Consider the following 11,554-nt stretch of genomic DNA (forward strand, 5'->3'; position numbering starts at 1 on the left):
TGAGAAAATGCCCCACAGCTGGGTCTCATGGAGGCACTTCCCCAACTGAAGCTCCCTTCTGTGATAACAGCCTTCTCTCCAGCCTGTGTCAAGTTGACACACAAAACCAGCCAGTACACCATCTAATCAGCTTTACAGCCTAAGTTAATACATATCTGTAATTTTAAACTATGTGCTCTTTCATGACCCTCATCCTTGAGTAATGTCGTAAAAATCATTTGCTGAAAACAGCAAATAGGATGAAATTAGACTCATAAAATGAGTAACCACTATAAATGTTGAACATAACATAAAGAATATTGCTTCATAAACAATGATGTTTGTAATATTGTTTGTTATCTGGGTCAGTTTGAGTCAGAGATTTAATCCCTTGTAAAACACTACTAAAAAATTTTGTAAAGTATCCTTCATTCCTTCTTCATGTGATACTTTCTTTTTTAGTGAATACAGAGCAAAGCACCTTGTTAGGGACACACACAAACAGATTTGACAGCTTTCAGGCAGGCACAGAATCAGACCCATACAAGAGATAGCCAGGAACAACAGAAGACACAGGGAGAGAGAAGTAGGGAACTCAAATCTCTGTTAGAGTACAGCAGTCAGCAATGACCCCAAAACTTCCTTCATGCAACACTGACACATTATTGTTGACTCTGAGTTTATAATTAATGCATCCACACTGACCCCAAGTATGTTCCATTTTCTGATATGAACATATGCTGATATGTTCATAGATATGAACATCTATTTGTAGGCATAATTTTTTTTTCCAATCTAATAAGGGTTCAACCTCTCCTCTAGACCACCACCCACCAGAGGTAGTGGAAGAGAAAAGTTATTAGGACACGGGGGAAGTAGACCTGTTTAAAAATAGTTCTTTGAGGGAGAGTCCAATCTTCATTGTCAAGATATCAGTAGTTCAGTCCAGTAGCAAACGCCAATATGAATCAGCAGCTGCAGTGCTGTTCTCTGGGCAGACACCACACACAAACCAGCAGCAGCAGTCCAGTCCACTTGGCAGTCACCACACACGAACCAGCAAGAGCAGTTCAATTCACAAGAACCCCCCAGGCTCTCCAACCAGCTTGAGGCTGTAAAAGGGGCAAGAGCTGCAGGAACCTCACTAGACATTCGTTGGCAAGTTTCTCTCAATGTTGTCACCACAAGCAGAGCTCAGCAACGTGATGTAAAGTGAGCCAATACATGCATGTCATCAGCGAAGAATAGAGAGGCAGAGCAAAGCAAACTAATGCTCCAGCTCCCACTGTGGGGTCGTGTTTATAATCCTTCTGAACATCATGCGTCCTTTCATGTGTTTGTTATAACAACAAAAAAAAAATCCTTTCACTTGTGTCTGCTTCAGGAAAACATTCTTTCGTGTCTGCTTTAGCAAGATGTCCTTTTACCTGTGTGCCCCAGCAAAATATTTGATGTAACTGACTTTCCAAAGAAACCAGAAGTTTCCACTTAATCTGTTCACCTCAGATAGGGCACCATAAACAAAGCAAAGAGTCCATCCATATGAGGCTTAGTCAAGCAGTGAGACTATCCCCCCACGAACACCCACCTCCAGCCCTATGTGAAATTACCCCTATTTGAAAGTTCAAGCAACTTCCTGACAGTTCCATCATGGGTCATACAGACAAGACTTAGGCAAAGACTTCTGATTGCCAGGCTCATGGGTTTGTCCACTGTGCTATTGAAGGGAAAAAAAAGATGGGGTTATGCTGAAATGGAATTTTGATGAACAGGAAGAAGAGAACCAAAGCATACACTTCTGAACCACCAGGACACAATTTTTCCCTTGTGGTAAAAATTAGAACGTCTAAGTATAACAACTGTCATTGAAGGTAACTGGGAACTGCCACAGCTTGTCAGAGGGCATATAAATGGGATCATCAACTCAGAAAACAATTTGCCAGGGGCTTGTGAAGTTCAAGATGAATATGCTTTAGTCTACAACACTTAGACAATCTTTTAAATGTGCCCAGTATATTAGTACAATTTTTTTTTTTAAAAAAAATCAAAGTCGTATCTAGTTTTATGAGACCTGAGCCGCCTTCTTTTTCTTTTTCTTTCTGTCTTTCTTTTCTTTTCTTTTCTTTTTTTTTTTTTTGGTTTTTCACTCTGTAGACCAGGCTGGCCTTGAACTCAGAAATCCACCTCTGCCTCCCAAGTGCTGGGATTAAAGGTGTGTGCCACCACTGCCGGGCTACCTGAGCCTTCTTAATCTGGGGTAGTCTTAAGAAAGAGAATATATTATAAACACAAGTAGTTGTCAGCTTAGAACAAAAGAAATAATTGTAAGAAGTGTCTTGTTTAAGTCAGCTGAAGTGTGTTGTGTAGAACGCTGTCAAAGGCTTCCCAGAGAGGCTACAGAGATGACTCAGTTTTAAAGAGCACTGGGTGCTTTTGAAGAGAACCTGGGTTCTATTCCAAACACCCAAACGGCAGCTCATAACTATCTGTAACTCCAGTTCCAGGAGATACAACATCCTCTTCTGGCCTCTGTGGATACCAGAAAACATTTGGTACACAGATATACATGTAGGCAAAACACTTATTCAAGTAAAAAAATTTTTTAATTAAAAAATAATCCTTTATGGAGTTCAGGAATAACACTGATAAAATTCACTACCCAGATCGAAAATACCAGAGGGTAACCCATGGGCATTTCATTTCTGTTTCTCACTCAAAGCCACTTCAGGAAACTGTGAATCAGAGAAAGTCTGGTAGACAAGTCTTTTATATGTTGTAGGAGGAACAATTCATGGGTGTTTAATCACTAGAATAACAAAATGAGTAAGAACAAGGATGGAACAAGACTGTTAAGTAACTTGGGGTATACGGCCAAAGCTCTAAGCTTCAGTTTCTTCTAAGCAAGAGCGATTGTGATGATGGCGTTAAGACATGAAAAGTTCTTGGCATGGAACAGCCACTCTGGGACACTCTACCCATCACTGTGGCTGGCACGGTACGACATTTATGTTAGAAATGTCATTCCTGCTGCTATCAGGAAGGTGATGAATCTAAAGGCAGAAGTGTGGATCCAAACACTGAAAACAAATCAGAAGATAGAATTTGACACAGTAAAAGATAAAAGGGAGCGGTTGAGTCTGAGCACAAGGCTTGCAGGCAATGATCAGCTTTCACTGCACGGTTTAGATTACCCATTGCTAACTTTGCATTTCAGCCCCTGGGGTCCCTTTCCTTGGGTTACTGAACAATGGTCCTCTGCTTGGTTTTCTAACTAACCCTTTGGCTTACATAGAGGAGGATAGTCTCCCTGAGACTTAGACTATGGTTCTTAAAATCTAGCAGAGCAAAGAGGAGGAAGATAGAAGATGAGACAGAAAAATAAACCTGAAGAGAAAATGAGCTTGCTGGTTACTGGATTCATTTTTTTTGGGGGGGAGGGGTATCTAATATACCTTTATGCTTTAAGATATAAGCTATATCTACATATTCATAAGGCTACAAGTTTCTGCTTTTTCCTTTCCCAAGGACCTAGAAGTGCCCAAAAGTATTTTTTATTGGAGATATTTTCAAGTATGTCCAGAGAAGAGTTTTACAGTTCTTTCAAGCCAGTTTTCTTCCCAGCAGATTTTCCTGTCCTCTTCTTATAGGAAAATTTCTGACATTCTCATCTGGCAAAATTCTAACCGTCCTCAAAACTCAGCCTAATTATCTCTTTCTCTGGGTTGCCACTCCACTTGCCACATACATATCTATGTGTGCTCTTGCTGGTTCTAATGCAATAATTTCTCTCTGTTTCCGTCTCATTGTCTCTGTCCTTTTGTCTGTCTCTGTGTCTCTATCTCTCTCTATCTCTATCTCTCCCTTTCTGTCTCTCTCACCAACCATCATCTTTACATCATAAGCTCCTTGATGAACAGGACTATGGTGTCTCACAGTGGCAACTTAATTAGTCCTTATTTTGACCTTTTCTTGTTTAACTAGATAAAAGCATTTTCATGTGTCTCACTGAGTTATGAAAAAATTAGTTTTTGTGTAAACTTAAAATGTAGCTGAATATATGCAAAGGTCATTGTTTTCAGTATAAACAAATGCAAGTAAGAGAAAGACTTGCTGGTTCTGGCAGGGAAAGCTTCAGTCTCTCCTTTTTAAGCAATGGAGTGTTTGGCTACCACACAACAGTGACTTTAGCAGGTACTAGGTCTACAGTCTGACTTTCCACGGCTCAGAACTCCTCTCCATGCTTGAGATTCTGCACAGACACCTGCCTTCTGCATCTGTCAATACTGCCCCTATCTGTCCACATTCCTCCATCTCCCCAGCGATGACCCTGAAGAAGCTTCCTAGCTACTTCTCAGAAACCTGAAAACAGCCTAGCCCCTTAGCCCCGCCCACCTCAACTCCTGCACTGCCCCCACCCTCCCCGCGCGCACCATCCTGCCCCTTGGCCCGCCTAGCAAGCTCCGGGACACAATTACGCATGCTCGGCCACAGAGACTCCGCCTAGCGTGATGACGTAAGAGTACGCACGGGGTGACGTAGCTCAGTAGCAATGTGATTTAACTCTGGGTTCGCCCTCTCGTCCCACCTACAGTGTGTCACATAGACCTCTGGGTTCGATGCAGTTGAACCTTCCGTACTTTCGGGAGTGGGACGCGGAGGAAGGGTCCTGCAGGAGCTGCTCGGGGCTGGGAGGGAAGAGCTACCCAAGCGCATGACGGCAGGACTGTGCGGGTGAAAAAGGCTACTCGGGCGGACTGCGAGCCGGAACGTACCCCGGCCATCCCGTGGAACCCTGGCCGGTCTCGCCATGCTTAGGGCCCGGAGCCTGCTCGGCGCGCTGCGCCTCTGTTCCTCCGTTTCCTGCCCCAGGCCCCGCGCGTCTGCTAAAATGCGCGTGCGGGACGCCCTCAGGGTCCAGGACGCGAGTGGGGAGTGCGTAACGGTGCAGGTGGGTGTGTGGAAAGACTGCTGCCCGAGCCTGCTTGGGCCAAGCTTGGGCAGAGCAAAGTTGGGAGTGAAGGGGTCTGGAGAAGTCTACACGTGAGACCGTACTGTTATTTTTGCAAATCGTTCTGACGATTAAAAGTGCAGCAGCTGAGTTTTCACCTAGGAGTTACTTGTAAACACTTTAATCGTGCGGAAAAGTTGAGATGAGCACGCCCCCATTTTTTGTTTGTTTGTTTGTTTTTGTAGTAATAACATGGGATGTCTTGCCCTAGTTCCTTGAGAGCAGAAATTCTGTCTTTCCCTTTTTCCTGTTCACCTGGCTGGCAGGAAATAGTGGTTCCAGGTGTGTCCAGCCTTTTGACATTGCAACATGATGTTATCACCTACCAAGTTCCTACTTGAGCCATCGAGTTACCGCCTCTACTCGCCAGTTAAAAAGTCTCAAAGTTTACCAGTCGGTGTTGGGCTGCATTCATAGGTATCCCCAGTTGCTCATTGTGGCTCATTGGACACAAGTTGGACACAGGAGAACCCATGCCTTTTCAGTTTCAGTCACTTAGGCTCCCGAGGCTTCCATATAATTAAACTGGGAGAAAGAGCAGAATGTTGTAGTTTGACAAGCTAAGGGCTGCAGTTGCCTTGGCTTAATTCGTAGCTTGTTACTTATGGGCATGTCACGACAGTGCCTCAGGCCTCAGTTTCTCTTATGAAAATAGAGATCATAGTCTATAGTTTGGAGAGTTCTGAAAATTAAACGGGTTAATGAGTACAGGCTATTTAGAACAGAGGTGTCTCAGACAATGTTAGCTGCTGTTATTTGCGGCAGCTTTGAATAGATCCCTAAAGGCACAGAAAGAATAAGACTGGTGCTTGTCTGTTTGTTCTTGAATTACTGAAACACACTAATTGGTCTTACCTATATTCTTGATATCTAGCACCACGACCAAGCTGTTCTTGCGTTTATTTTTCATACTTGTTCCATGATCCCAATCAAAGTTATCAAAACTGTTTGCGGTACTCTTTGATTAATTTGACATGCACTAGTTATATTTGTGTAATGAGCAAAAGAAGATTCAAAGATGAATTGAATCTACTACCCAAGTAATAGGCCACCTTTTCCTTGGGTGCTTAGCGGTATAACATGGAAACTGCTAGCCACTTGTGGCTCTGAGCACCTGAAGTGTGTTTCAGCTGCATGGAGGTGTGTTGGAAGAGTAAAATACATAATAACTTTGAAGAGTAAAGAAATATAAAAATGTAAATATATAGTAAATATATATAAAATAAAAATATTTTTATATTGATTACATGTGAATGATATTCAGAGTGTAATTACTTGAGTAGCATGTTATTACCTATTTTTACTTTTAATGTAAGGACAAATCTTTTTAAAGGTTAATTTTATTTTGTATTTATATGTATGTGTCTGCATGAGTTTATGACACATAGATAGGAATACTTATGGAGAGCCATAGATGGTGTCAGATCTCTTGGAGCTGGAGTTACAAGGAGTTGTGAGATTCCTCAGAAGGTACTAGGAACCAAACTTGGGCCCTCTGAAAGAGCAGAAAGTGCTGTTAAACCTTGGAGCTACCTCTGTAAAACTCACATTATATTTCTGTTTAGCCCTAGTTTACAGTAATGTGGTTATTAGTGGTGCCAGTAAAGAGCTGTAAGCAAACAGGGAGTTCCTGAGCTGTGTGGAGCTCAAGAAGGTGTTACCTGCATATTGGACTGTCTTGGAGGATGGCATCCTCAGGTAGGGTAACTGATGGATTAGACATAGCAGCAGGATATTGTTCCCAGTCAGGATGGGGAGGAAATAGCATTCTAAAAAAACTTATTGATACTTCAGAATAGTAACTGTATTTGAATTCCAAGTGTACTACCTGATAATTTTTTTTCTACCTGGATTATTTTTTAAATTTTTTCTAAGTGTCTGTTCTTTTCACAAATGCCCACAGCCACTTTGTTTAGCCATTGTAAGGATTAAATAGCACAATACTTAGAATTTAGGACAGAAACACACCAAAAGTGCTCGATGTTAACTTTCCAACAAATAAAAATAAGAGTGGTACTTTGGAAGTTACCGTCTACACTGTGACTTTCATTTAACAGCCCTGAGCCACCGTTTACTTATTTGTAAGAGAGGTGTGATGTTCATTAGGACTTTTATGAGAAGGAAACAAGACAGTATATGAAAGAAGTAAGCTTTTGTTTTTAACATTACACGTCTAATAAGTAGTAGATATTCCTTCACTTAAAACGTGTGTGTTGGAGAGATGGCTCAGCACTTGGTACCGTTCTAGAAAACCAGAGTTTTTTTTCCAGAGGAGCTGAGTTCATTGGCAGAACCTAAACCAGAAGGCTCTCAACCACCATAAGTACGGCTCCAGGGAATCCAATGTTCTCTTCTGGCCTCTGTGGGCACCTGCTTTTACGTATCACACACGTACACAAAAGTGAAAATAAAGAGGCGGAGTGGGATGGAGCATACCTTTAATCCCAGTGGGTGGCAGGTAGTGGCAGATGGATCTCTTTAAGTTCCATGCTGGACCCCAGGCCCTGTCTCAAAAACACGTAGCAACAAAAATATTAGATTGTTATCTATGTACTAGCAATAAACTTTAAAAACAAGTAAGGGTGCCTCTTTCCCTTAAAGTATTTTGGGCACACCTGTAATAGTGTCTGTAGGTATTGCTGAGAGAAAAAGACATGGTAATAATAGGAGAGTGTGTGTGTGTGTGTGTGTGTGTGTGTGTGTGTGTGTGTGGTCTCATCTCTTGCTTTCCACAAGCCTGGTTAGTAAGAAGTACTTTTCTGTATCCATTTCTTTTTTTTGTTTGTTTTTTGTTTCTTGTTTTTTGTTTTTTTGAGACAGGGTTTCTCTGTGTAGCCCTGGCTGTCCTGGAACTCACTCTGTAGACCAGGCTGGCCTCGAACTCAGAAATCCGCCTGCCTCTGCCTCCCCATTTCTTTACATTTAGTGGATACTTCACAATGTATCTTTGTCTTTGAAAACATTGTTTTCTGTTAACTCCTGTGCTTCTTAAATTCAAGTTGGGAATGTAGCCGTTAGCAGTCTTCTCAGTCTACTTGAAGACTTCTCATTTGTACATGCACATACCTGTCATTTAAGACTGTCTTTGAAATTTATATATCACTATGTGTTCATAATGAGACTTTTCTTTTTGTCATAAGTTTTGATTTGGTGTTAACACTTAAATGTTCCTGATGCAGAGCAGTTTTTGCTGTAGCAAAAGATAACATTTGAAAAATGCTCAAGGGGCTGTTTTTGATAATAATATTGTTAAAATGTTAATTTATTGATTAACATACAGATAAATGAGCTTCAGGTGCAAGAAGGTTGGCTCAGTGGTTAAGAGTACTCACTGTTCTTTGAGATAAATAAGAGGACAAGAGTATAGCTCCCAGTACCCACATAGGTCAGCTCCTAACTATGTGTAACTCCAGCTCTAGGGAATCCAACACCTTCTCCTGGTGCCCCTATACACATGATATATATATAGACACACAAATAGTTTTTAAAATCTAGTATGAACCCACAAGAATTAAAAAAAAAAAATAGATTTCTTTCACTGTGACATTTCATTATACTTTTTTTTTTTAGATTAGCTGCATAGTCAAAGTTGGCCTCAAACTTGGGATCTTCTTGCTTTGGCTTCCTAAGTGCTGGATCACAAGTGTATACTACTGCACTTAGCTTCATGAGACTGTTTGTTTTTAAGAAATTTTGTGTGATATTTTGTAAACACAACAAAGTCTTGTATGAGTCTAGTGATCTCTCTGGCTGACTTAAGGAGAAAGGCACTAACGTGTAAATTTTCTTTTCCTTTTTTTTTTTTTTTGAGAGGAGTATTTTTGAAAAGCCAATATTAGGTGGGCCGATAAATATACATCCTACTGTGATAAGAATCATGTAGAATCCTGCACACATAGAGATAAGCCCAAAGCAGTTCATTTTATGCAGCTGTCATACTGAGGCAAGATTGTGAATATCTCTATCAGTCTTTTTTTGAATGTGTGATGAAAATGTAAAGTGTTTGACTTTTAAGCTCACATTTAACAATACTTCTTTTCAGGGATGGATCCGGTCGGTCAGATCCCAGAAGGAAGTTTTGTTCCTGCATGTAAATGATGGGTCTTCTTTGGAAAGTCTTCAGATTGTTGCTGACTCAGGCTTCCATAGTAGGTAGGTTTGCTGGTTTTATCCTTTTTGTTTTCTAAAGAGTTCTTTGTTTTTTTCTTTGTTAGTGTTCTCCACTTCCCTAATCGAGTGTTTTCTTTGACACCTGAATGATTGATCTTTCTAAGCATATCTGTGAAAAATAGCTTTGGAGAAAAACCCAGATACTTAGAGTCAGGAGCCTTTTTTCAAGACAGGGTTTCTCTGTGTAGCCCTGGCTGTCCTGGCACTCTATAGACCGGGCTGGTCTCGAAATTCGCCTGCCTCTGCCTCCCAAGTGCTGGGATTAAAGGCGTGCACCACCACCGCCCGGCAAGCTCTAACGTTTTTACATACTGGTATCCTCGGACCATGCTTTACTCCAATCTTTTTAAACCTGTTCACACTTCCCCTATTTGTTGTCTTCTAGACCTCGCTCATGTTGGTCCCTCTTCCTGATGTAGTTCCGTTTGTGGTTCCAGTTTAGACATCATCTGGTGTCTGTATCCTGTGACTATGGCAGGTGCTTCTCTGTTCCCATAGTATCCTGTACCTGTCCTTCATAGAATGGATAACATTGTTTGGAAATTAATTAGTAATTAACTTACTAGATGTGGGGAGCCGCAGCTGCCACCCTATACATATATACTGAACACCTGGTCTCTGGCCAGAGCAGAGAGCATTGATAATCAAGCCATTAGTTGGAGAAGCTGAGTGCCTCCAGTTTGTGATGCAAGCTGGTATGAATTTCCCGCAGCCTATTATGCTTTGCCATGTAGCTGATGCCGATTGGGACCAGGAAAAGTATTTAACCTGCGAAGGCTGGAGGTTAGAGTGAGAGGATTATTATGAGCCAGGCGGTGGTGGCGCACGCCTGTAGTCCCAGCTACTCGGGAGGCTGATAGAGAGACTACTAGATACTACTAGAGAGACTACTACTGAAGAGATTAGAGAGATAAATAAGAAGAAGTAAAAATGAAGGTTCCTGAATAAAACCTGCTTGGAGAAGGGCTCATGTTTACCTCCTTATTTCCGCTGGACAGAAAGGCGGCATACAACTAGACTCCTTTAAGGACTCACTCTTTGAAGTTAGAAATAATGTATTCATTTTTTTTGTTCATAGCTTCTGACACAGTGTTGGAAAATAACCAATTATTAAATAACTTAAAGATTTATTTATTTTACTTATGAGTACACTGTAGCTATCTTCAGACACACCAGAAGAGGGCATCGGATCCCGTTACAGATGGTTGTAAGTCACCGTGTGGTTGTTTGGAATTGAACTCAGGACCTCTGGAAGAGCTGCCAGTGCTCTTAAACGCTGAGCCATCTCCCCAGCCCTGAATAACTGGAACTTTTATGGTTTCATTATCAGATGTCAGAACTAGTAGCATTTTGTGTTAAAGTATCACCTCTCAGGAGCAGACCACAATTCTGCTAGAATAAGAGCACTTTGCTATTCCAAGGCCTGTTAGGAATAACATATTACATATCACATAGTACTTATTACAAAGACTGATTGGTCTCAATTGGGAAGAAAGACAAAATCTGTCTTAATTACGTTTCTATTGACCAAAGCAATGTGTAGAAGAATAAGCTTTTTGGGGGGCTGACAGTTTCATGTTAGAGTCCATGACCACCGTGTTGGGGAGCATGGCAGCAGGCAAGCACATTGCTGGAGCAGTCATTGAGAGCGTCATCTTGTTCCACAAGTATGAGGTAGAGAGAATGAATGCACTAACTGAATGGCCTGGACTTTTGTACCCTCAAAGCCCACCTTCAGTGACACAAAGCCATATTTCCTAATCTTCAAACAGTTCCACCAACTGAGGACCACACATTTAAATAGATGAGCTTCTGAGGACCCTTCTTACTCTCACCAGCACACTGTCCCACTGTGACTGCCTTTAAAAAGAGGTTTGTGTTCACTGATGATATCTGTGAGACTAACAATTGCATGGCTCTCTTTAGCTCTGCTAGAGCACGAGGCAACTCAGAGCTGCTATGGACAGTCTTAAGAGCCCCATATCCTCATACCTGGGATTAAAACGAAAGTGCACTCCTATTTCTGTGTTTCTTAAAGAAACCAAAATTCCCACTACATGGGACCTCCTCCTAAAAACAACAACAACAACAAAAATCTACATGTGCAGGTGGTGGCGCATGCCTTTAGTCCCAGCACTAGGGAGGCAGAGGCTGGTGGAGCTCTGAATTCGAGGCCAGCCTGCTGTACAGAGTGAGTTCTAGGACAGCAAGGGCTTGAAAAAAACAACCAACCAACCAACCAAATAAATAAATAATAAAAACCCCTACATGTGAAAAGTAGTACCGAGAGCATCTTGTTACATTGTTATGTTGTTACAGCAGGGAGGGCATTGGCATTGGTGCTATCAGCCAGACTGTAGGCCCTAGCCCCCGAGGTTACAGAAAGCCTGCCATCTT

The 11,554-nt window shown here is 41.7% G+C and overlaps 1 protein-coding gene across 2 annotated transcripts in view; it reads left to right on the plus strand.

The window, feature by feature from the left end:
• The first annotated feature begins 4,513 nt into the window (after window positions 1-4,513).
• The window catches only part of Nars2 (asparaginyl-tRNA synthetase 2, mitochondrial), a 110,162-nt gene continuing 103,121 nt past the window's right edge, over window positions 4,514-11,554 (plus strand). For both annotated transcript variants that reach the window (XM_031387416.1, XM_031387417.1), the window contains exons 1-2: window positions 4,514-4,927; window positions 9,030-9,139. In XM_031387416.1, the coding sequence (XP_031243276.1) occupies window positions 4,787-4,927; window positions 9,030-9,139 (251 nt within the window). In that variant the 5' untranslated portion in view covers window positions 4,514-4,786. The remainder of the gene's footprint in view (window positions 4,928-9,029; window positions 9,140-11,554) is intronic.

The sequence above is a fragment of the Mastomys coucha genome, unplaced genomic scaffold, assembly GCF_008632895.1.
Source record: "Mastomys coucha isolate ucsf_1 unplaced genomic scaffold, UCSF_Mcou_1 pScaffold21, whole genome shotgun sequence".
In the NCBI taxonomy this organism is placed as follows: Eukaryota; Metazoa; Chordata; class Mammalia; order Rodentia; family Muridae; genus Mastomys; species Mastomys coucha.